General features: G+C 38.5%; 1 protein-coding gene across 1 annotated transcript in view; it reads right to left on the bottom strand.

The window, feature by feature from the left end:
- PROS1 (protein S) overlaps nucleotides 1-26,296 on the bottom strand; it is a 77,625-nt gene extending 51,329 nt beyond the window's left edge. The window contains exon 1 of the mRNA XM_037059002.1: nucleotides 26,050-26,296. Coding sequence (XP_036914897.1) covers nucleotides 26,050-26,128 — 79 coding nt within the window. The 5' untranslated portion in view covers nucleotides 26,129-26,296. The remainder of the gene's footprint in view (nucleotides 1-26,049) is intronic.
- Between the last annotated feature and the right edge of the window lie 603 nt (nucleotides 26,297-26,899).

Genomic DNA, 26,899 nt, shown 5'->3' with positions numbered 1-26,899 from the left:
AGTGAGACAGATCGCTCAATCCTGGGTTCCAGTGTGGGCAAATAAAGCCTCAAAACCTCTCGCTGTAAAAAACTGCAGGAGTTACAACAGCAAGAGAAGCTCCCAGTCTCACAGGAGTGTCCATTTGAGAGGCCCACAGGGTTCATACACATGCCTGGGTTCATACACATGCCCTGTGGACATACACATGCCTACCCAACTGAGTATCAGCACTAGAAGGGCCCAATTCACTTATGGATAGTGGGGGAAGTGCCTGAAAGCTGGGCAAAAGCCAAGCAAGTGACATTGTTCCCTCACTGACCCCTTCCCCACATACAGTACCACAAGGCAGCAAAGTGGGTTGCCCCACCCTGGCAAATACCAGAGGCTCCACCCTTTACAACATAACAGGTGCGCCAAGACAAATAAATATCCCCAAATGAAAGAACAGATCAAAACTCCAGAAAAAAAAAAAACCTAAGCAACGAGGAGATAGCCAACCTATCAGATGCAGAGTTCAAAACACTGGTAATCAGGATGACCACAGAGATAATTGAGTATGGCTGAAAAATAAAAGAAGGAGTGAAGGCTATACAAAGTAAAAGTAAAAAATATATATGCAGGGAACCAACAGTGAAGGGAAGGAAACCGCGACTCAAATCAATAATTTGGAACAAAGTGATGAAATACACATTCAACTGGAACAGAATGAAAAACCAGGAATTCAAAAGAAAAAAGAGAAGAGTCTGGGACAATTTTAAGCACTCCAACATCTGAATCATATGGGTGCCAGAAGGAGAAAAGGAGGTGCAAGAAATTGAAAACTTATTTGAACAAATAATGAAGGAAAACTTCCCCAACCTAGTGAAGGAAATACTTACAGGAAGTCCAGGAAGCCCAGAGAGTCCCAAAGAAGTTGGATCCCAAGGAGGAACACACCAAGGCACATCATCATTAAGTTACCCAAGATTAAAGATAAAGAAGGAATCTTAAAAGCAATAAGAGGAAAGGAGAGAGTTGCCTACAAAGGAGTGCCCATAAGACTATCAGCTGACATTCGAAAGAAACTTTGCAGGCAAGAAGGGGTGGAAAAAAGTATCTGAAGTCATGAAAGGCAAGGACCTACATCCAAGATTGCTCTATCCAGCAAAACTATCATTTGGAATTGAAAGGCAGATAAAGTGCTTCCCAGATAAGGTCAAGTTAAAGGAGTTTATCATCACCAAGCTCTTATTATATGAAATGTTAAAGGAAGTTATCTAAGAAAAAGAAAATCAAAACTATGAATAGCAAAATGACAACAAACTCACATCTATCAACAATGGAACCTAAAAAACAAAAACAAATAACAAACTAAGCAAACAAATAGAATAGGAATAAATTCACAGAAATGAAAATCACATGGAGGGTTATCAGAGGAGATGGGGAGGGGAAAGAATGGGGAAAAAGGTACAGGGAATAAGAAGCATAATTTGTAGGTACCAGACAGACAGAGGGAAGTTAAGAATAGTATAGGAAGTGGAAAAGCCAAAGAGCTTACATGTACAACCCATAAACACCAACTAAGGTCGGGGAAAGCTGGAGGAAGGGGAGTGCAGGGCAGAGAGGGATAAAGGGGAGAGAAAATGAGACAACTGTAATAGCATAATGAATAAAATATACTTAAAAATAAAGTAAAACATATTTAATCACATTATATAAAGAATATGTAAGACAAAACAGAAGGCAAAGAAAAACATTTTAATGGGTGAGTGACAACAAAAAAATGACACAGCAAAATTCAACATCAAGCAACAGACTGGAAGGAAATATTTGTATTGTATAGAATAGAAAAAATTACATCCATAAGTTATGAGCAACTTTTTTGGGAGGGAAGCAATAGGAGGTTTGGGGATGATGGCTGAGTAGGTGGAAGCTGAGTCCACTTGCTCTTACCTCAAACTCTGATTTTCAGCTTATCTTCCAACAATTAACCTGAACAATCAATGAAATCTTAGCTTATATGAAATTTTGAAGCCAATGAGTACAGAAGATGCTTTGTGCCATCTATTAGGATAATTTTATAACTTGAAGGGGAAATACCCAGTGCAAAGGCAGCAGCAGAGAGACAAGACAGAAACAGTCACTTTTGAGCTCCCTCCCATTTCAGAGCAGGGAGTCTTAGTCCCACACAGGGATCCCCAACCCTAAATGGGAAAGACTTGGAGGGATATATGGAGTCTGGGGGACCCAGGCTGCACACACACACACACACACACACACCACACACCCCCCAACCGGCATATCCATAGCTGTAGGGCCAACCTGAAGAGCTCCAGAGAGGGACACAACCTCCTAAAATGATCACGTTGCTGCATCTGGGTCCGTGAGAAGCACCTGCAGGCTGCAGCCACCTGTGACCTTGAGAGACATTTTGCTTTTGGGGGAGGCTGTACGCAAGAGAAACAAACAACAACTCAGTACTGTTGTGCGGGTACTGCATAGAGACTTTTTAAAAGGAACTGAAACATGGCTCAGCAAGAACCCCACACGCAGCGAAGAGGACAGAGTGAAAGTGCTGTTATGGAGAGAAATCTAGCAAAATGGAGAAAGTGCTTCTCTTTGATTGTTCTGAATTTCTCTCTGCTGCACCAAGCGATGCTGGATCTATGGGTTTTTTTCTCATTGAGACCAGCTGAACAGAGAGATCAGAAATTGGCACAACACAAGGAGGAGGCCACAAGGGAGATCTTGCTGAGTGGACTGAGAAAGAAAACTGGTTTCCCCAGAGTCAAGTCTGTGAACAGTGCCCTGCCTCCCAGCATGAGCTAACACTGCCACTGCTTTTGTGGCTGTGAAGGAGAACTTTACAGAACAGGAAATTTGCTTTTTGACCTCTTCTGAAGTTTCCTCAGCTGTGCCAAGCCATACTGGATCTCCAGGTCCATTCCCACTGAGTCTAGCAGAGCAGAGAGATCAGAAATTTGCACATTAAACAGTTTGCTGTCCTATGCCCAGCTCAGATTGTAAGCTAGCTGGGGGCTGGGCTGTATAGAGAGTTCTCTACTGTGTCTCCTGCAAAGGCTGTGGGCTGGGGTTGGCAAGAGGTGAGTACCTGAAATTATCTGCAGCTAGGCAGACCCCCTTACAGAGTATAAATCCCTGGGAGGGGTGGGAGAAGTAGGGTGTGCACACCCCCTTTTACAAGGTTGTAGACATGACAAACAATGGGGAAATTTTGCCGAACAGTTCTGCCAGGTTCAAGATCCCCCCGCTGGGTGCATTTGCACAGGGGGAAGAAAGAGAAACTTCAAAAGGGGCCATTGTGAACTTTTTTCAGCTGTTCTTTAGGTCCTAACCCACTGAAAACACCTGGGCAGAAAGATCAGAAATTGGTGCAACAGGAGGTTGTCTGGGCCACATCTAGCTCAACTCACAAGCAAACCAGAACAGATCATTCTGGACTGTGGCTCCTGCAAAGGCTGTGGGATGGGAATTGAACAGCCAGGCAGACACCCTTGTAAGCTACTCCTCTTTCTGACTCCAATGTGCCTTCTTCCTTCCCTTTCTTATTTTCATTTTAAATTTTATCTTTCTTTCTTTGACCTTTTCTGGCAATTCTTTGTTTTTATTCCTCACTCTTATTATTTCTCCTCCCTCTAAGCTCTCACAGTAATTTTTCTTTTCTTTAGCATATCATATTCTTTTTTCTTATAATATTCTTATTTCCTTTCCACCTTTATTAATCTTTTCTAACTTGTTATTGATATTGCAGTTGTTGTTGAGCGTATATTGCTTGTGTGGATTTTGTTCTGTATTGTTTTGTTTTGTTCTGTCAGCACCTGTATAACAGTATACAAACATAGTGGGTATTTAGACTCTCAGTCAGCCACCTGGAGAAGAGAATCCACCAATGAATGGACCAACAAATATCAAAACCCAAATACAACAGGAGAGCCCACACAAACTGCATAAAGGTCATCCCTAGAGCATCCAGCTTTGGAGATCAAGGATACTGCACCACTGCATCGCACAGGACTCCTATGGGATGTAAGACCACCCTACATAAGACCACCCTACAAAGACAGGGAGACAAACTAACACATAGAAACAAAGGGTCAACTAACATGGAGAGACAAAGAAACAGCCCCAATCAAAAGGAAAGGAGGAATCCATAGAAAAAGAGCTAAATGAAAATGAGGGAAGCAATTCATTAGAGGGTTCAAAGTAATGGTTATAAGGATGCACAAAGAACCACGTGAGAACTACAGGAACTTTATGGGAACTATAGGGAACTTAGTGGGGACTATATCAGCATAAAAAAGGACATAGAAACTACGAATAAGAACCTGGTGGAAATGAAAAGTACAATATCTGAAATGAAGAATACACTAGAAGGAAGTAAAAGTAGGTTAGATGAAGCAGAAGATTGAACCAAGTTGAAAGACAACACACAAAAAAACACCCAGTCAGATCAACAAAACAAAACAAAACAAAGACTTAAAGATAATGAGGATAGTTTAAAGAAGCTTAGGAACAACATGAAACATAAAAATATTAGCATCATGGGGATACCAGAAAAAGAAGAAAGGGAACAAAGGATAGAAAACTTGTTTTAAAAAATAATGACAGAAAACTTCCCTAACTTGGTGAAGGAAAAAGTCATGCAATTTCAGGAAACACAGAGACTCCCAACAAAGATGAACCCAAGGTGGCCCACTCCAAAACACATCACAATTAAAAGTGGAAATACTTAAAGACAAAGAGAGAATCTTGAAGGGAGTAGGGATGAAACAGGTAGTAATATACAAGAAAGCTGCAAAAAGGTTAGCTAATTTCTCAACAAAAACACTACAAGCCAGAAGGGACCGGCACAAAATATTCCAAGTAATAAAAAACAAGGGCCTGAAACCAAGACTGCTTTACTTGACAAGGCTTTCACTAAAAATGGAAGCAAAAAAAAGGAGCTTCCCAGATTCAAAAAAAGGGCTAAAGGAATACATCTCCATCAAACAGAATTGCCAGAGATAATAAAGAGACTACTTTAATAAGATGAAGAAAAATGCACAAATGCACATGCATCATTTTCAAAGACAGACCACATGGTAGCACACAAAATGAGCTTCAACAAATTCAAGAAAATTGAAATAATATCAAGCATCTTCTGGAATCACAATGACTTAACACTAGACACCAACCTCAAGAAAAAAACTCAAAAACGTTCAAATACATAGAACTTGAATAAAAATTAAATAATGATTACATTAGCAAAGATTTCAAGGAAGATATCAAAATATTTCTGGAAAAAAATAAAAATGAATACACAACAACCCAAAACTATCAGATACAGTGAAAGTTGTCCTAAGAGGTAAGTTCATAGCACTAGAGTCCTACTTATAGAAGATAGAAAAATCTCAAATAAACAACCTAACCCTACATCTAAAAAAACTGGGGGAACAACAACAAACAAAACCCAGAATGCGTAGTAGAAAGAATGAAATAACCAAAATCAAGCAGAATTAAATGACATAGAGACTAAAAATAAATCAAAGGATCGCGAATCTAGGAGCTAGTTCTTTAAAAAGGTAAACAAAAATGACAAACCTTTAACCAGACTCATCCATAAAAAGAGAGAGCCCTGACTGGTATGGCTCGGTGGATTGAGCACTAGCCTGCAAACTAAAGAGCCCCTGGTTTGATTCCCAGTCAGGGCACATGTCTGAGTTGTAGACCAGGTCCCCAGGGGTGCATGACAGGCAACCACACAATGATGTTTCTCTCCCTCCTTTCCCCCTGTCTATTTTGTCTAAAAATAAATAAAAATCTTTTTAAAAATAAAAAGAAATAGGTCACCCAAGTGAATAAAATCAGAAATAAAATGAGACTGGAAAGATAACCACTGTTACCACATAAATACCAAGGACTGTAAAAATTAGTATGAACAACTATACACCAAGGTATTGGACAACCTGGGTGAAGTGGATTAATTTCTGGAAATATAAAAGAAGCAAAAGACCTTAAATAGCCCAGTAACAACCAGAGAAATTGAAGCAGTGGCTTCACAGGTGAATTTTATTAAACATTCAAAGAAGGGCTAACACTTATTCTTCTCAAAACTATTCCAAAAATTCAAGATGAAGGACTTCCAAACTGTTTTTTATGGGACCAGTATCATCCTAAATCCAAAACCAGGTAAAGACACAACAGAGAAAGAAAATAACAGGCCAATATCTCTGAAGAACATACTGCTAAAATCCTCAACAAAATTTTAGCAAACCAGACCAGCAATACGTTAAAAAATCATGCACCATGATCAAGTGGGATTCATCCCAGGGATGCAAGGATGGTACAATCTTTGCAAATCAATAAACATGATACATCACATACACAAAATGAAAGACAAAAAATCACACCAATAAATGCTGAAAAAGCATTTAATAAAATCCAGCACCCATTTATGATTAAAACACTCAGTGAAGTGGGAATAGAGGGAACATACCTCAACATAATGAAAGCCATATATGAAAAACCTACTGCCAATATCATACCCTATGCAACAACTAAAAGCATTTCCCTTAAAGTCAGGAACAAGACAAGACTCTCCGCTTCCACCACTCTTATTCAACATAGTACTAGAAGTCCTAGACACAGTGATCAGACAAAAAGAAGAACTAAAAGGCATCCAAATTGGAAAGCAGGAAGTAAAACTGTCACTATTTGCAGATGACATGATAATGCACATACAAAATCCTGCAGACTCCACCAAAACACTATTCAACCTAATATGTGAATTCAGCAAAATAGTGGGTACAAATATTCAGAAACCGATGACATTTTTGTACACCAAAAGTGAATTATCAGAAAAAGGAACTAAGAAAAAATCCCATTTACATACTACAGCAATAACAATAACAAAAAAGTACCTAGGGATAAATTTAACAAGGAGGTAAAAGACCTGTACTCAGAAAACTATAGAACACTAAAGAAACAAATTGAGGAAGATACAAATACATGGAGGTATATAGTGTGCTCATGGATTGGAAGAATTAACACCATTAAAATATCCATACTACCCAAAACAATCTAGAGATTTAGTGCAATTCTTATTAACATACCAATGGCATATTTCACAGATCTAGAATAAATATTTCTGAAATGTACATGGAATCAAAAATGACTCCAAATAACCTCAGCAACGTTGAGAAAGAAGAACAAAGTTAGAGAGATCAAAATACTTTATATCAAACTATACTATAGGACCACTGTAATCAAAACAGTCTGGTACTGGCATAAGAACAGACAGAGAGATCAATGGCACAGAAATAGTGAGCCCAGGAATGAACTCATGCTTCCATGGTCAATTAATATTTGAGAAAGAAATTCTGTTGGGAGAACTGGACTGATACGTGCAATAAAATGGAACTAGACCACCAATTTACACCATATGCCAGAATAAACTCAAAATGGATAAAAGACTTCAATATTTATCATAATGCCATAAAAATCCTAGCAAAATACACAGTAAAATTTCAGATCTCTCATATAGTAATATTTCTGCTGATATATCTTCTAAGGCATGGGAAATAAAGGAAAAATAAACGAGTGGGACTACAACAAATTAAAAAGCTTCTGCACGGCTAAAGAAACCATCATCAAAATGAACCGACTGTAAAGGATAACATATTTGCCAATGATACACTGGACAATGGTTTAATCTCTAAAATATATAAAGAACTCATATGACTCAACACCAGAAAGACAAACAATCCAATCAAAAAATGGACAAAGGACCTGAATGGACACTTTTCCAAGGAGGATATACAGCTGGCTTATAGGTATATGAAAATATGTTCCACATCACTAGCTATCAAAGATTCAAATTAAAACCACAATGAGATATCACCTCACACCTCCCAAAATGGCTATCATTAATAACTCAATAAATAAGAAGTACTGGAGAAGTTATGGAGAAAAGGGAACCCCAGTGCACTGTCAATGTGAATGCAGACTGGTGTAGCCACTGTGGAAAGCAGTATGGAGATACCTCATAAAATTAAAAATGGAACTGCCTTTTAACCCAGAGATACCACTGCTACAAATACACCTAGAGAATCCTGAAACACCAATTCAAAAAAATTTATGCACCACTATATTCATAGCAGTGTTACATAATATTAGAGAAACATTCTGTAATGTTAGAAACAGCCTAGATGCCCATCAGTAGATGAGTGGATTAAAATCTGTGGTACATTTACACAGTGGAATATTAAGAAGCAGAAAGAAAGAAGGAATTCCTATCTTTTGCGACAGCAGACAGCATGGAAGGAACTGGAGACTATTATGTTAAGTGAAATAAACCAGCTAGTGAAAAACAAATACCATATCATCTCACTTATAAGAGGAATCTAATCAACAAAATAATCTAATGAGCAAAATAGAAACAGAGGCATAGAATCATGGAAAGGACTGAGAGCTGTGAGAGGGGAGGAGGGAGGTGAGGACTTTACCTTGAAGGAAGGTAAAGGGATTAGTCAGTGTACATATATGAAGGATCCATGGCCGTGACAACAGTGTGGGGAATGACTGTGGAAGTGGGAAGTGGGCAGGTTGGAGGGGGACAAAATGGGGAAAAAGTGCGACAACTGTAATAGTATGAACAAAAACAAAATAACGTATTAAAAAAATAAAAAACAGCAACAATAAGCCAGTCAGTACAGGAATATGTGCTAGATTAAATTTAAAAAAACACTTAAATAGTATGCATGAAACATAAACAAAACAATATAAATAAAGTCATATAAACATAAGTACAGAGAAAAATACTGGCAATAAACATATGAAAAGATCTTCAATACAAATTCAATAAAACAATTATATTTGCCTATTGAATTTACAAGAATTTAAAAGACTGATAATACCACGTATTAGTGAGGATGAAGGAAAATAAGTATTCTTGTACACTGAATGGTAAATATAACCTGGAAAGCATTATTAGAAGGTAAACTGGTTGTACCTGAAAATTTAAAGCACATATATTCTCTAACTCAACAATTCTGCTTCTAAGTATGTCCTACAGATATGCACTTATGCTAGAAAAGGAAATGCATAGGATGTCTGCTAAATCACTGCAATATCAAAAAAGCAAAAAACAACCTCAATAACTATCAATCAGAGAACAGGGAAAAATAAAAGCTCTGAAATATATCTGTACAAGCAGTTATTAAAAAGAAAAAAGACATTTTTGCACTGAAGATCTCCAAGACATATTAAGTTAAAAAATGCAAGTTGTGGACTGCCAGAACTATGGTATACTCCTATACATATCAGCCAAACTTGTAGAAATGTAAATGCTATGCAGACAAATAGAAAAGAATAAACACACTTCAACTACTTATTGCAATTATAGTTGGGAAAAAAGTATAGACAATATAAAGTTTTGACTTTGTTATTTTAGTATATGAACACAACAGTTTTTAACAAAAATTTTCACAGCACAAATATAACCTACAACTAGATTTTTAAATCCTGATTTTAACCACAAATGGTTCTTTCACTAGGAAAATAACAAAGTAATATAAATAACTCAATTTATTTTTAACTTATTTCTCTTGTTACCTGACAACTAATAAGCAATAAATACTCAAAGTTGACAATAAAAGAAAGAAGAAAAGCAAAAGGGCTAATTAACCAACAATCACCATGAGTATTGGTTAAATAATTAAACATCTTTCAAAGACTGTTTAATTGTTCTTAATCTTTGAAAAGACAGGTTCTCAGATCCCAACCCTATCTTTCAAAGGTTAAGTACTCCTATTTTCTTTCTCTTACTTGCCAAAACAGAAATTTAAACGTTATAAGTAACTAAATAAGTAAGGTGTTTGGGTTATATTTTTGAATCTATCTCTTACCATCTTTACTACTGCTCATTAAGATAAAGATCAAATCAAGCCTGTGAGTCTAAAAGTACTAGTCTGTGATGATGCTACCTGCTCAGTGTATTACTGACTGACAAACGGCAGCCCTAAGAACAATGAAAAAGTCTGACATGGACAGTTATGTCATTTATTTAAAGTAAGCTAAAGTATGCTATTTTAAAATACACACAGCAAAAACTCGTCCCTTCTGTACTTTGAAGCAAATACATGAGTGTCTTTGAAAACAAATACACTGATTCAATAACCAAAAAAAAGGTCAAGGTCAAATACACTTAGGAAACAAACCAACAAACCATAAACATCACTGTTTGGCATTTCTTCCTTATACAATACTGATATTTATTTATTTTTAAAAAATATTTTATTTATTTATCTTTTAGAGGGAAAGGGAAGGAGAGAGGAAGAGAAACATCAATGTATGGTTGCTTCTCCTGCATCCCCTGCCGGGAACTGGCCTGCAACCCAGGCATGTGCCCTGACTGGGAATCAAACCACGATCATCTGGTTCGCAGGCCCGAACTCAAACCACTGAGCTACACCAGCCAGGGCCCACAATACTGATATTTAAGAATACCACCTACCCTAAAAGGATCTCCACGACAAGACACAGACCAGGTATAACAACACATTATATTCATGTTTGTGAAAAAAGAAGTTTTCAACTGTCCAGAGAGAACTAAGGTGGTGGTTTAAAGGAATGCCTATATAAGTTTAAGGAAAAAAACACATAACAACCTCCATTATTTCAGAGATGATGCAACTCAGGTAAAGAGCAGGCAAGACATTTGACATTTGCCCCATATCATAAAGCTGATAAATAGCCAACATACAACTCAGATCACAGACATCCCAGGGCTCCGAACTGTGACCATCCACTACCATGCGCTGCCTCTCAGACAACAAGCAGAAGTCTCTGTGTCCATTAATGAAAGGAATATTTAAAAGAAAAAATTATTGTAACTTTGACCTAAAGGATAATGAAGCTAACAATAAAAAACTAAGTTTGTCTAAATACATTTTGTCTAAATTTGAATGTTTGTTTTATTTCATACAGGTATAACCCAGTAATGGCATAATATTTAATAACTGTCAAAGCATATGTTAATTATTGATCCCTGTATAAGTAATAAAATACACTATAGGATAAAATTTTCATTCCTATTTTCCTATTGAAGAAATTGAGAGAGACAGAGGTTACATCATCTGACCAAGGTCGTAGAGCTAGGAAGTGGTGCTAGTGGGACAGGAATTTAAATGTACCCCTTCCTCCTAGTCCGGTGCTCTTTCTTCGTGTATGCTGTCACTTAAATGTCCACAATGTACTTCATTCAAAAAAAAGAAAAGAAATTAGGTGGCTGTGGAGTTGACACGTTTGATAGCTTAAATGAGACAATTATTGTCCTTTGTACAGTAAAACCATCCAACAGCATGTTCTCAAAGGAGTTTTTCAAACATGGCATCATAGATCCAAACTAAGAATTACAGAACTGTAGGATACAACAACTAAGTGATTAGACATGCTTTTAACGGCTGAGAGTCTGTTCATCCAAAAACATCCACCCTACTAGCCTGCAGAGATGTCTAAGAATTCCATTATATATCATAGTAACAGCTATGTCACATAAGCAAATAAATGCTATTTTGCATCACCTCCTCTAATCCTAATCACACCTGCTCTAACTAGATAATTTCCCCATTTTACACATTTACTAAAAACTCAGGGAAACTGTCCTTAATTTTACCAGGTTCACAGAGCTGAAAACAAAGCCAGGCCTGCCTCCAAAACCTGTTCTCTTTTAGCTTTACCATGGTCTCTAATCACGTTTCACTTCTTGAAATGAAGAAGTTTTCAAGGAAGTCCTTGCTAAAACCCAACTATGTTGCTTGCAGAATGTTACATTCAGATTCAAAATTTTAAGTTATTTTTAGTTATGGTGCCTTTCAAGATTAAAAGTATGACTGAATCGGCTTGTTTTTTAACTTATCTGAGTCATCACTTCTCCAAAAGAATGATCATAGCAGGTTGAACAACAATTATCAGTAACAACCATTGTTCAAACATTAATGGGAATTCTCTTTTGAAACTGTCTTCACAGCCTTCACATGTTCCCTTCAGTATTTTCTCTGGGGGCACATCTTTGTTTTGTAAGTTTGGTTGTTTTGTCTCCAAAAAAAGTAACTTATTATTCGTAGTACTTGACTTAGGCATCTGTAATAAGGATAATGAAGTTAGTTTTGCCTCTACTCACAGGAAAACTCCTCCACTACTCAACTCGGCTGGCCCTTGGTCAAGGGGAGGTCCTTTCTTCAGGCCCTTTTCCCACTTGGTTTTCCCAGCTTGGTCCTCTCAGTCCAGGCAGATCAAGACCATCAGTCCGCAGGTTGCCCCAAACCGATGAGTCAGATGAGGAGGGGGAAGCAGATGGAAGAGGTCCAAGCTTTAGGACAGTTCATCCTCTAAAAATCTTCCAGTCTGCTGCTCTCTTGTCCTTGCAAAGATTATTTGTACATTCCTCCCTCCAAAAGTTGATCTGTTTCCTCAGTTTTGCTTTCTGTCTTTCCTTTCCCCACACCCTTATTATCTGGCGTGCCAAGAATGAAAAACTGCTCCTAAGAGAATGTGTCTGAGAAGAGAATCTTTGGCTGGCATTTGGGTTGGCAGAGTCTTTGAATCTTTGTTTCTGCTTCAATGTGGACAGGGTCAGGGAAATGCTTTTCCAAGTACAAATAGAGCAACTAGATACTAATTTGAGATACAATTCTGCCTCTTATGTCTCAACTGTTAAAATGGCATATTGTCCTTAGTCGAAGCCTAAAAAAAAATAGCACTGCAGGTTAATATATAAAAAACTTTACTTAACAATAATAAGAAAACATATGGCCACATATTACAAATTTTTACTTTAAATTATCACGTATTAATTAACTATAAAATCTTCCATTTTTAATAAAGAATTCTACTACATAAGATTGTCAATCAAGGAGGGATACTTAACAATGTGAAGGTTGCATAGGATAAGAAAAATCCAAAGACAGATCTTTACTTAGGCATCCATGAGCCTGTATAATTATTATGAACTTTTAGAAAAGCTTGCGTTAGCCTTTAGAAAGAAATGCTATGTCTTTACGTATGATATACTTAATCTTACAAGTCTTTTTTAAGAGAAAGCTTTCCTCTAAATTTTACTTCATGTTGAGCACTATACTGCTGAACAACTGATTCTTCTCATATTATTATGTTAAGGGTTAGAAGACTGTTAGAAAAAGTTTTCTCTAAAGGTGAACTATGCCCTGTCATTCAAGAGGAGTAAGCAATACATAGGCTGGCTTTAAATGAGTCAAATATCGTAGGAGATAGTTCTGGATAAGGATATAAATCCAAGACAGAAAAAGATGAAATAATCTGTGAATTATATGCAGCAAACAAAAAGGTGAGTTCTAAAACATTTGGGTTCAAAGGGGTGAGGGCTGTCATTTATTTGGAAACAGGAAGGCCATTGGTAGCGTTAAAAAAACCACCACCTGTGACTGTCGACCCCCTCTGGGACAGATCAGTGAATGGCTAAGGGAACATGACTAAACTGTTCAGCCTCAACAGAAGTGAAATGGAACTCTCCTTAGTCCAAGATTTAATTATAACTTCACAGCATTAGTCTACAAAAATAAAAAAGAAATCAAACACTGCCACTGTCTCCTCAAGATGAAAACCTTTGATTTAGCCATAGAGATAGCAGTACATTTTAGTTATTCCTTCCAAAACAAATACTTCTAAATCCAAAAGACAGAACAGGCAGCTTATCACCCAGGAAATAATTGCATTAACCATCTTTTTTACTTGACTTGCTTGCTCTCGGTGAGTGACAAATTACTGTACCTTGTCAGAGTTTAGATTTTGGTAAGGTGCGAAGGGGAATTTTCTATAGCCTTGTCTTTTCTTCTCTGGACCACTACATTGCCAACTGGCTACATGTCCTAAGGCTACAGCAGGAGGTCTCTTTTACGATGTGCAGCAAGATAACCACACAGGCTTTCCCGCCTTTTTTATTTCCTACACTTTAACACCAAAATACCATCTCATTTTGACGTCATGTACCAAGAGGTTACAGAACAGGAAATGTTTTGTTGTTTGTGTTGTCTGACATAGTTTGTTTAGGGTGCCATCAATGATTATCAACATTGATGGCTGTGTGTGCACTTATGTTTGGAAAAGAAACAGGCAAACTGTTTCTGGACTTTTTAAAGGAAACAATGAAAGAGTTGCATGGATTCTGCAATATCCCACTTCCTGCAATGTCCCAGATCTCCCCAATAAGCAAGTCTGAAGTATACTTAGAGGCCTTGAAAGACTATAGATCTCAATGGCTTCTCTTTGACTCTTAGGATATTATTTATTTCTTAAAAACTGCTGATGTGGATGTGAGATTATTTGGAATATTGGTATATCATTGATTAGGTGTTTCTAGTTCAATATAATTTCTGCCAGCCTCTCAGAATTCCCTGTTGACATTCCAAAAGGCTATGAGACACTGTCTAAATGACAACAGAATACAATGATAACTCATTAAGAAGAGTAAATGACTGGGATAAGGAGTCAGGGAAAAGAAGAAAAACAAAACAAGTTATAAGGAAAGTTACATTTAAAATATAGAAACTCATTTAAAGTTAATATCCACAGACAAAATATAAAACCTACTTTTCTTTCATAATAATAATAATAATAAAATAAGCATTTGTGTTCTACTTCACAAGTCATTATAGACTGTATGTATCTCCCCAAAATCGTGTGTGGAAGCCATAATTTCCAGTGTGGCTGTCTCTGGAGATGGTATTCCAAGGAAGTAATTAAGGTTAAATGAGGTCATAAGGGAGGGGCCCAGATCCTATTGGATTAGTGTCACTAAAAGAAGAGAAAATAGAGTTCTCAAGTGAGATTATATTAAGGAAGGACTACTTGAATGAACAATTTTAAAAAATAAAGCCAACAATCTTGCAAAAAATAAAAACAAGTTGTCCTAAAAATAAGTAAATAAAAAATAAAAATGTTAGGGAATCAGTAAATTATAGTAGTTTAAACTGCTGACCAAAGAAAACAGAATGTCAAAATAGAACCTCAGAAAACCCTAACATTTCAGGAAAAGCAGAGACCATCAACAAAACAGAAGCAGACTCCTGGCCAAGATGGATGTGTAGGTGGAAACACTGTGCTTCCTCGCACAACCAAGTTTAAAGACAACAAAGTTTTAGTAACACAAACGCAACCATAACACAGAAAATTGAACTATACGGAAGTCCGACAACAACGAACCATTCAGCCAGACCGGTAAGAGGGGCAGAGTCAGCGGCTGGCGGAGCGGGGTCACGCAGAAAAAAGTGGCCAGACCAGACCGACCCAGGTGCGCAGGATATGATTGGTGGATCCCAGGTGTGGGGTGACAATGGGTGGACCCAGTGAGGGCAAGAGGCGGCTGGCTGACCGCAGTCACACATTCACACTCAGATAAACCAGGTCAAGGAGCGAGCAGTGAGACAGCGTAGACTAGTGCCCCAGCAACAGGAATCAAAGTCTACAAGCACCAATCGGAAAAACTTTCGGGGTCAAGGTACCGGGAGAAGCTTCCAGGCTCACAGAGAGTTTGTTGGAGAGACCCACAGGGTCCTGAATGGTGCACAGGCCCACACACCCGGGAGCCGGCCCCAGGGAGGCCCAGTTTGCTTGCAGGAAGCAGCAGAGGGGACAGAAATCTGAGAGAGAAAGGAACAAATGCCATTGCCCCTCTCTGACCCCGTCCCCACATACAGCATCACAACCCAGCAACCTGGGTTGCCCCACCCTGGTGAACACCTAAGCCTCCGCCCCTCACACCTAACAGGAACAAACACACCAAAAAATCTTATGGCTCAAGAAGAACAGCTCAAAGCCCCAGAGCCAATACTTCTAAGTGACCAAGAGATAGCCAACCTATCAGATGCACAGTTCCAAACACTAGTGATTAGGATGCTCACAGAACTGGTTGATTTTAGTCACAAATTAGAGGAACAAATGAAGGCTAACCTAATTGAAATAAAGGGAAATGCACAGGAAACCAACAGTGATGGAAAGAAAACTGGGATTCAAATCAAGGGAGTGGACCTGAAGGAAGAAACAAACAACCAAACAGAAAAGAAGGAAGAAACAAGAATTCAAAAAAAATGAGGAGAGGCTTAGGAACCTCCAGGACATCTTTCAACATTCCAACATCCAAATTATAGGGGTACCAGAAGGTGAAGAGGAACAGTAACAAGAGGAAAACTTTTTTGAACAAATAATAAAGGAGAACTTCCCCAATCTGGCAAAGGTAATAGACTTCCAGGAAATCCAGGAAGCTCAGAGAATCCCAAAGAAGTTGGACCCAAGAAGGAACACACCAAGACATATCATAATTACATAAGCCAAGATTAAAATGAAGGAGAGAATCCTAGAAGCAGCAAGAGATAAGGGGACAGTCACCTACAAAGGAGTTCCCATCAGACTGTCAGTGGATTTCTCAAAAGAAACCTTACAGGCAAGAAGGGGCTGAAAAGAAGTGTTCCAAGTCATGAAATCCAAAGACCTACACCCAAGATTGCTCTACCCAGCAAAGCTTTCATTTAGAATGGAAGGGCAGATAAAGTATTTCTTAGATAAGGTCAAATTCAAGGAGTTCATCATCACCAAGTCCTTATTATATGAAATGTTAAAGGGACTTAGCTAAGAAAAAGAAGATAAAAAATATGAACAGTGAAAGGACAGCAAACTCACAGTTATTAACAACCATGCCTAAAACAAAAGCAAACTAAGAGGACAGCTAGATCAGGAGAGGAACCATAGAAATGGAGATCACATGGAGGGTTAGCAACAGGGGAGTGGGAGGAGGAGAAGGGGGGAGACGGTACAGAGAATAAGTAGCATAGACAGTAGGAAGAAAATGAGGGAGGGTGAAAACAGTATGGAAAATACAGAATCTAAAGAACTTGTGACACATGGATATAAACTAAAGGGAGGGGAATGGTGGAGAAGGGGGTGTGCAGGGTGGAGGGGAATGAAGAGGGGGAATGGAACAACTGTAATGGCATAATAAATAAAATATTTTTAAAAAACAGAAGCAGAATTAGTAACATATATGTATATAGAGAAAGAACTTTGAAGAGTATAATGCTTATAGATATAAAAGTAGGTTGATTTCAAAAGGCAAATTTCAACAGGGTCAAATGTTGCAAAGGATTTATTAATAATTATTAAAAATTATTATTATTATTTAGGATGAAAGTTAAAATGTACGATTGACTTAACAGTAAGTCACCAATACCAGTGGGAGGGTAAGAAGAAAGAAAAGAGAGACCTCCGGAATAAACTATTCCGAGAAACTCCGTATAAGGAAGAGAAAAAGGAGGCAATAACTTTAGAGAGAGACAGAGTTATAGTAATATTTTCCTGAAGTTGGAAAGGTGAATCTCAGAACAGCTATGAAACCCAATGAGAAAAGGCCAAATGTATCATTTTAAAAGATGAAAAGTATATAAATGCAGGAAGTTATACTTTTAACATTTTTATAAAGATCTAAAAGCTATTGTTCTTAAATGAGTCTTTTTAAAATCTGTTCCAATAATGTGGACAAGAGGACTATCAAGAAGATTGATAGTGACGGCTTAGAACCAATGAGAACCAGTTCCTATTACTTTACTCATCTGTAGAAATACTCAGAATCTATTTAGATAAATTATACTTATTTTACTTCCTGATAAACCTGAAGGATAACATTTCTATATTTAGAACAATGTAATATAAAGAAACATCTTAAATAAAGGGGTTGTCCCATACTAGAATTAATAAAAATTTATTATATTTTTCTAAAAGTAGGCAAGTAATAAAAAGCATTATTCCCCCTCAAAGGCTTTTTAAAAATTTAATTGTTGTTTAAGTACAGTTTTCTGTCTTTTACTCCCATCCCAGCCCACTCCCGCAGTGCTCCCCACCTCCCTCCCATTCTCACCCTCCTTAGTTTTTGTCCATGTGTCCTTTATAGTAGTCCCTGTAAATCCTTCACTTTTCCCCCTGAAATTCCCTCCCCTTTTCCCCTCTGGTCCCTGTCCCCCCGTTCTCTATTTCAGTGTCTTTGGTTATATTTTGCTTGCTTGTTTGTTTGTTGTTTAGCTTCCTGTTAAAGGTGAGATCATATGGTATTTGTCTTTCACCACCTGGCTTATTTCACTCAGCATAATGCTTTCCAGTTCCATCCATGCTGTTGCAAAGGGTAGGAGCTCCTTCTTTTTTTCTGCTGCAAAGAATTTCATTGTGTATATGTACCATAGTTTTTGGATCCATTCACTTACTGATGGGCACTTGGTTGCTTCCAACTCTTGGCTATTGTAAATTGTGCTGCTATGAACATCGGGGTGCATAGGTTCTTTTGGATTGGTGTTTCAGGGTTCTTAGGATATACTCCTAACAGTAGAATTGCTGGGTCAAAAGGCAGATTCATTTTTAGTTTTCTTAAAAAATTCCATACTGTTTTCCATAGTGGTTGTACCAGTCTACAATCCCACCAACAGTGAACTAGGGTCCCCTTTTCTCTACAACCTCTACAACACTCATTGTTTGTTTCTTTGATTATGATGGCCATTCTGACCAATGTAAAATGGTATCTCACTGTGGTTTTAATTTGCATCTCTCTGACAGCAAGTGATATTGAGCATCTTTTCATGTGTCTCTGGATCTTCCGTATGTCCTCCTTGGAGAAGTGTCTGTTCAAGTCCTTCTCCCACTTTTTAATTGGGTTGCTTGTCTTCTTAGAGTGGAGTCGTGTAAGTTCTTTGTATGTTTTGGAGATTAAACCCTTGTTTGAAGTATCACTGGCAAACATGTTTTCCCATATAGTTGGTTCTCTTTTTATTTTAATACTGTTTTCTTTAGCCATAAAAACCATTATAACTCTACTTTCCAAAAACATTCACTATTAAAATATTATCCATTTCTTTAAATCTTTTTTGTTATACAGAATATATTACTTTTTTTGGCTGAGATATAATTGACATATAACATTAGTTTCAGATATACATGATTTTATATATATGGTATATACTTATATGTAATATATATATATATATATATATATAACATATAATCACCCATAGAGTTAATTTTGTATCTGTGAGAACTTTTAAATTTTACTCTCTTAGCTTTTAAATATACAATATATTATTATTAACTATAGTCACCATGCTGTACATTGTATTCCCAGGACTTGTTTTATAACTGAAAGTTTATAACTTCTATACTGAGTATATTCTTTTTAAAAATTATTGAATTCTTAATGGCAATTATATTACAATATAAAATGTATCAAATTAACATGTACAGTTTAGATTTTCAGTTATATGACAAACATATTTCAACTTAAAATCTTTAATAAAAATTGAATTATTGCACATCTCCCCAAGTAATTATATGTATTTCCTACAAAACTGTGAAATAAAACAGGAATATTTCGATAAAAAAGATTTGCATCACTCGATAGAAGAGGAGTCAAACACACTATTTTTTTGCAGCACTAAGGTGGTTTTTTTCTTCTACCATAACAAAACATAACCCTCAATCAAAGTGTAGAAATTTAAAGATAATTTAGCTTTGCCAATGTCAGAGATCTGCCCCTTTTCATCCACTGCGTGGTGACATGAAATACAGCTTCCAGGAACTGAATTCTACCAACACTCAGTGAGATCGGAAGAGCTTCAGATGAGACCTCAGCCCCGGCAGACTCTTGATTTTAGCCTCGCAAGCCCCTGAGCAGGTCCATGGACTTGCACCTGGATTTCTGACATATGAAACCAACAGATAATTGTTTTTCTTTAAGACGCTAAGTTTGTTGTAACTGTTACATGGCAATAGAAAACTAATGCAAAATGCCATGTAAATGTGAAATCAGGTCAAATGTGTTAATACGGCTGATTTCATTTTATGAGCTAGCTAGGGCCACCAGCTTAAACTCTAATAGTTCTCTCGATTGGCTAATGCCAGCTAGTGAAACCTCAGCACATACTAAAATAACACTGAAAAGCCAGACATTTCTTGGCATAAGGTAAAAGAAAGAATTCGCAAAGACTAGGGGACAGACATTCTGGCTTGAATATTCCATGCAGTTCCTACCTATTCACCTCTTCATTCATTCATCCCACCCCACCCCTCATACATAAAAAAGAATATAATTCCATAATTATCATAGAAATAGATTAAGAAAATTACTGGAGTTTTTTTAAAAAGCATGTTACTGATTCTCCTCCCTAGATCAAAAACACTGGTGGGAGGGGCTAACTTCGAAATGGGCTCCCAGATCACAAGTGCAATGGAAGGAACCTGGGGTGGTTGAGCTTAGGTAGCAGCCTGGACTCACCCGAATCAAAGTCAGGGTGAGTGTACTGATCAAACCTTGGAGAAAAATCCCCCTAGAATGAGATAGAAAGACAACTCACAAAATTCTTCCTTGAGTTTTTCATCCCAAATGCCCCTGTTCAGTCACAACACAAAGAAATCACCATCTCTTTGTAATTACCAATCTTGAATCATTGATGAATCCAGAACCTCTTGAATGAAGGAGGAGAGGAAGGATGCCCGTAAAGAGCTATCTGTATATAGCACTGCAAACTTTTCTCCCAGTTTTCTCCAAAACAAAATAACTGCACTGGGTAACTGCACTAGGGAAAGAGGTTGCAAAAACCTGTAGTGATTATTAAATATTGCGTTGTACAGACAAGATCCAGCGGTCAACCCGCCACAGCCAGAAACAAACACACACACAAACTATAGCCTCTCTCAAAAGTGGTCCCGAGAAGCCCTGGTGAAACAAAACCCTCCTAATGGGCAGACATACCAGCAGTATTTCTCAGTGTTCACTTTGCCTGGAATGATAATGTACCTGAAATGAGACCCTATTCTACCTCCTGAATTGTTCAAATGGACTGTCCAGTTATTCAGGAACCTGTAGAGAGCTAGATCTCAGACCTAGGGACAAGGAAGTTTGGGGGAGAACTGGCCCAGAGCTGAAATATTTGTGTTCCAGGTGATTATTCACAGGATGGCCTCATACCAGAGTTCTTAATTATAAGAGGGGACAGAATGACCCACTTAATGATTGTCAGTTGTGTTTCTTCTCATGACAATCTGGTAGAAGAGTCACAAACACAAAAACCTGTAAGTGTCGAATAGGTATCATAAACAAGGGAAGAGAATTTGGTGAGAGACAATGGCCGATGCTTGGAATTATGGCAAACTGAGAGAGTTCCTGTCTAAAGAAAGCAGCTCTGAATCAGCTCTAGCTGGGTCTGTCCATGTTGGACTGTGGGCCTAGTGTTGCTGATCTCCCTTTATTTGTTTCTTGAGAGAAGTCATAAAACCTTCAGCTCTCAGAACTGGACATATAACAGAATCTAATCAGCTACCTAGTGCACGGTTGATTAGTTAGAGCCTGTCTATCAGGGAAGAACAGCAACGTGTACCCAGAGAAAGAGACATTTATTCTGTATTTGGTTTAATTTTTTTCTCAGCGCCACTATTGGTAGACTAATTCAATGCTTTATGCTACGCCACACAACATTATCTCTAACTAAAGAATTAACTCAATTAAGGAAATAAGTGAATGGGATGATCATTATGGTTTTCATTGCTCTTGTTCTGTACTCTAATACCTTAAAGGAGCTAGCCTCAGGGAATGAAATACCGACCAATTATTGAGGGCTCAGTCACTGCCCTTGGGATACAACACTATCTTCTACTGTGGTTTGAAAAAAAAAGTAGTGCCTTCTCAGTACAAGCAGTCATTCATATGTGGTACTTTTTTTCCTAAAGCTAAAACACATAAGTCAGGAATGGAGGTAGAAAGAAGGAAACACTTGTCATGATTTGAGGTTCAGTGCCAGTTATGTGTTGAACTGTGTCCCCTAGAAAGATGATGAAATCCTCATTCCCCAGTACTTGTGAATATGACTTTACATATTTCGAAAATGGAATGTTGCAGATAATGAAGTTAAGACGAGGTCAGCCCTGGCTGGTATGGCTCAGTGGACTGAGTGCCAGCCTGCAAAGGGTCACCAGTTTGATTCACAGTCAGGGCATATGCCTGGTTTGCTGGCCAGGTCCCCAGAAGAGGGAGGCAAGAGGCAACCATATACAGATGTTTCTCTCCCTCTCTTTCTCCCTAATTCATTACGACTGGTGTTCTTATGAAAAGGGGAAATCTGGAACAGAGACAGAGAGGTATAAGCAAAGACAGTGTGAAGACATAGGGAGAATGTTATATCCAAGCCAGGGAATGTCTTTGGAAGCCAGAAGCCAGTAGAGAAGCGTGCAACAGATTTTTTCTCACAGTCCTCAGAAGGACCCAACCCTGACGACTCCTTGATCTGAGATTTCTAGTCTCCAAAACTGTGAGAGAATAAATGCTGTTACTTAAACCACCCAGTTTGTGGTACTCTGTTCCAGCAGACCTAAGAAACTAATCCAAAGACCTAATCTTGAATTTTTTGCTTTCTTCCCTCACAAATGGGTTCTGCCCATCTAGAAATTAAAGAACCAGGGAGGAACACACTCATGAGGGGACCTAATATATTTCCTACTGAATTAAAAGATGAGACTGCTTTATGGCTATTTAAAGCTCTTGACTCTTGGTGAGAAAGAGAGGATTATCCTGGAATGACAATAATCCAGACACAATAGTGCTGTTGCTGCATATAAACTGGAGTTAAAAGGATAGTTACTATTCCACAATAACTTTTGTACACAGCAGAAACTGTAAAAGAAAAGATGAAAACAACCATCCACAGGTAGGAACCACAGGGCTCACATGGTTTCAGAAGAAGGGTATGGCTCACTCAGCTCCTGGAGCAAGCAAAAACGCAAACATGAAGAACTGCCTAAGAGTAAGACAGATATGAATTGAGTAGTGAAAGATGAAGTCCTTCATAAACACCAGCTCGAGATTATCAAGACAGTCAGGCAAGCCCTAAAGTGAGTACCTATATTCCCCTCTTTATTATTATTATATTATTATTATTATTATTATTGGCATATAGTAGGTGTTGGTACACTATCATTCTGCCCATAGGGCATAGCACATTGACAAGGGATTGTGACAGAACTAGATGAGGCATGGATATCACCCAAGGATGCTCAGCTAGGAAAGGGTGGCCTTGATCCTTCCTCTCTGGTCATGGAGATAACCTATTGAGGAAGAGAAACTTTCTGTTTGCATTACTAGATTGCATTGTATTAGAAATGTATGCATGTATTTGAAATACTGTCAAACAGTTTTGTAAAAAGAAGGCTGTGTGTATTAGCTGTACAGCCAAAAATTAGAATGTGTAGACTTTTCTTGTTTCTGCTTCCTTCCCAACATCTATTCCTTTGTGGGGCACTCTACCTTACTCTACTGAGATATCAACCACAAAACTCCAGAAATAAGCTAAGCCAAAATGATGAGGCTCCCTTTTCCAGGGATTTCAATTGTGAGTAGAGACACACAGGACCAGAAGACAGTTAGAACTAAGTCATACGGTGGCAGTTCCTAACATAGTGACCACATGAGATTCCATTATATTGATCACCTATATTTCCAAGTCCCTGGCTTCCCTAGACCTGGTTATTCGACCTGCCATTCAGTAGCCCTCCAATAAATCCACTCAGCTTGCTTCCTTCCTTCCCTCGTTTTTCCGTACTCTCTTTCTTTTGCTTTCTTTCTCCCCTCCCTTCCCTTCACCTTCCTTTTACTTTCCTTCCCCTTCCTCTTCCCTCCTTTCCTTTCCCTCCTTCCCCCTCCCCTCCCCTCCCCTCCTCTTCCCTTCCCTTTTCTTTCCCTTCCTTCATTATCAATACCATTGCTTGCAGTTAAAGAATACTGATATATGTATTACCAGGCTTCTTATATTTTTTCTCATAATATTTTGAAAGTTTACATATAGACATAGAACATTTATCTATAAAGAGGCTATTAAACTTGGTGAAAAGAAAAGGTCTATTGTGAAAAGCACCTCTGTGTTTCCTGGCATAGAATTAGTGGTAAGAGAATATGGCACAGTGTGTTGTTGTTGCTGCATACCAGAAATTGTTTCTAACTCTTCTAGCACCAACCCCAACTCTAACCAAACCTTGATAAAAAAAATCTCTTCATCAGTGCAACATTTTTGAACTCCAAAAAGAAAAGGGCTTTAAGTTAAGACAAAGACGGATAAACAGTGAGAGGAATAGTTAGAAAGGAAAAGACAAGAGTAAAAAAAGAGAAGGGAAATAGGAATGAGTAATGTCTAGGATAGACTGCGTCTACCCAGAAGTGGAAGTCTCCAGGGCGCCAAATTAGCACAGCTAAAAGGGGACATGTTTCCTCGGGTTCTCTTCACCGCAGGCCTTAGTGGGAAATGATATGAAATATGTACACAGTATATGTTTTAAATCTCTCTCCCTCCATATATATCTATGGTCTGAAAGTGTCTGGAAATCAGTTAACACATCTGAACAATTGTTTATTGTTAAAATGAAGAAGTTAAACTGGATTTCTCACTCTCAAAACTAAACCTATGATTTGCTTTTCTTTAAATAGCAACTAAACATTAAGTATAAATCAAATATTTGTATCTCAAATTCTACCTCAAATTTAAAATATTAGGAAGTAAACTAATTCCATCTGTATCACAGTTTCTTCATGAGCAAACCAAGATGACCTTCAATCCAATGGAACTATCAAATTGTTTAAAGTCAAGAGACCATAGAGACTTTATATGCTATACTGGTGGAATTAATTTATCTACTCTAATACTATCTATACATAACAAGTATATTTCTCTCCACACATAGTTTGAATACCTGCATATAACACACACACACATACTCTTTAACTCTGACTAGATTCAATGAAAATATAACAATTTCTTTTTTTAAGGGCTTAGCAAATTCCTGTGATGACAAGCAGTAAGCATGGGAAGTCACTTTTGCTTCTTTCTCTTCTCCAAAGCACCTATTAACAGACAAATATTTGATTGTCTTCATGAACTACATAGAAGACAATAGGGTAGTGCATATGGGCCACATGCAGGCTTAATGATACAGGCTCGAGTGTTAAAGTTCTGCTACTGCACTTCTTTAATATAAAATCAACAAATAATGCCTTAGCCTCTAAATTAGAATGTAAAATACCCCATTCACCCTCAGCAGTAATTTATAAAAACTAGTGGATTGTTAGTAAATGCCCACTTAATTCTCCGGACATTAATTCTTTGAAATTTTTATACTGGAGCCTTATGCAGCCTAAAAGTTTTTTCTAATTCAGAGTTTTTCTCTCCTATGCCATTTCCTGAGAATAAAACAACACAAGTAAGCATTTTAAATCAATGAACATTCTTAAACTTCAGAAAACAAATTAACTGACAATGAAAATGTTCTAAATGCCTTAATACTTCTCATGTATCTTCCAGATAAAACACAATATCCTACCTTGAATCCAGACATGGGAATCTAAAGAACTGGGAATACAAAGATAAAGACAAAAATTCCTGCCACGACCTTAGATTACTGGCACTCAGTGTCAAAAACCCTCCGAGCAATACGATGTTTAACAAGCCTTTTGATTTCAAAGTCAGAAAATGACATCTGCCAACTGCTATCCAAAACTTCACTCATTCTAAAACAATTCGTTTGTCAATGTTGAAACAAGCAAGCCAAGCTCAAAGTCGAGAAATTGCAAAAGGAAGAGAGGCTGGGGGGTGCTCGTTGGGGACAGGCGTGTGTACAAAGGGAAGATAGTGGGTTTCCTTTTCCCTCAATTTATACTGTAATGTGCTTATCCCTGTCCTCCGACTGGGAACTCCAGTTGTTGGGGTCAAATGGGTAAAGCGTTCTAACTCCTTCGATACTTAGCGTCACTCAGGTTTTTTAGTCTGTCCTGTAGGCAACACATCATTCCCAGAGCAGGACAAATATTGACCGTTCCCAACCATTAACACTGCGGGACAGATCCATGGCTGCTTCCATCAGCCGGTGGTTGTCCCGACTTGCCTTCAACTTTCTAGGAGACCACAGCCCTTGCAAAGACAATCCAACAAGGCTGGCAGTTCAGTCAGCATTGCTGGGGAAAGAAGCAAGACGCTATTTACTACTCACAGTTTGCCTCTGCGATGGGAAACACTAGGACGACGATGCACGCCAACAGCGCCCCGCAGCACCCACCGAGGACCCGCATGGCCAGGCCGGCAGAGGCACAGGCGGGGACAGGGGCGCGTCTCAGCCGACCCTGAGCGCTCTGCGTGCGGCGGAGTTGCTAGCCCGGACCCCGCAGTGAGCCCCGGCGCCGCTGCTTGGGGACTGCGGCGCGGCGGAGCCAGCGAGCGAGCGCGCCGGTGGAAAAGCGCCAGCCGGGGGCGGAGAGGACCGCCCGCTCCCAGCCCCCAGCTGAGGGGAAGTGATAACGAGGACATTTCCAGGAAGCTTTTGGGAGCTGGGGGCAGGGGGCAGGGCTCAGGGAACGTGTTGGAGGCCTAGTAAACATTGGGGAGACAGCCTTCCTTGCTGGTTTCCAAACTCGTTCTGTTCCAGGTCTCCCGAATGGGGTGTTTTCGAAGGGGCGGAGGAAGCAAACGCAGTGAAAAGCTCCAGCGAACTTTGGTGGGACGCTAAGTGGCCAAGAGCACTTGGAGGAATCAGAGGACAGGCTTTCCCTACTTAGGAGAAGTCGTGAGAGATCGAGGCAGGGAATGAGGACTCTAGAAAGACTTGGCAGAGAACAGAGATAATGGACGCAAATGGGATAATTTTGATAATCACCATTTTTATTTTGTACCTGCATGTATGGTGTAAAAAAAGAAAAACTACAGCAAAAAAAAATGTTTTGAGGAAAGAGAATGTATTAAATTCTATCACCTTCGAGCAGCTCGTTATGTTTTTATGTATTACCTCTGCTCTTTGTGCTTAGAGATACACCTTTGAATATGTTATTTAATGTTTATGGTGCTTG

Source organism: Sturnira hondurensis, unplaced genomic scaffold, assembly GCF_014824575.4.
Source record: "Sturnira hondurensis isolate 20B ecotype Veracruz unplaced genomic scaffold, ASM1482457v3 Scaffold0010428, whole genome shotgun sequence".
Classification (NCBI taxonomy): domain Eukaryota; kingdom Metazoa; phylum Chordata; class Mammalia; order Chiroptera; family Phyllostomidae; genus Sturnira; species Sturnira hondurensis.
The sequence above is the reverse complement of the archived record's forward strand: the minus strand, read 5'-3'. Positions and strand labels throughout refer to the sequence as shown.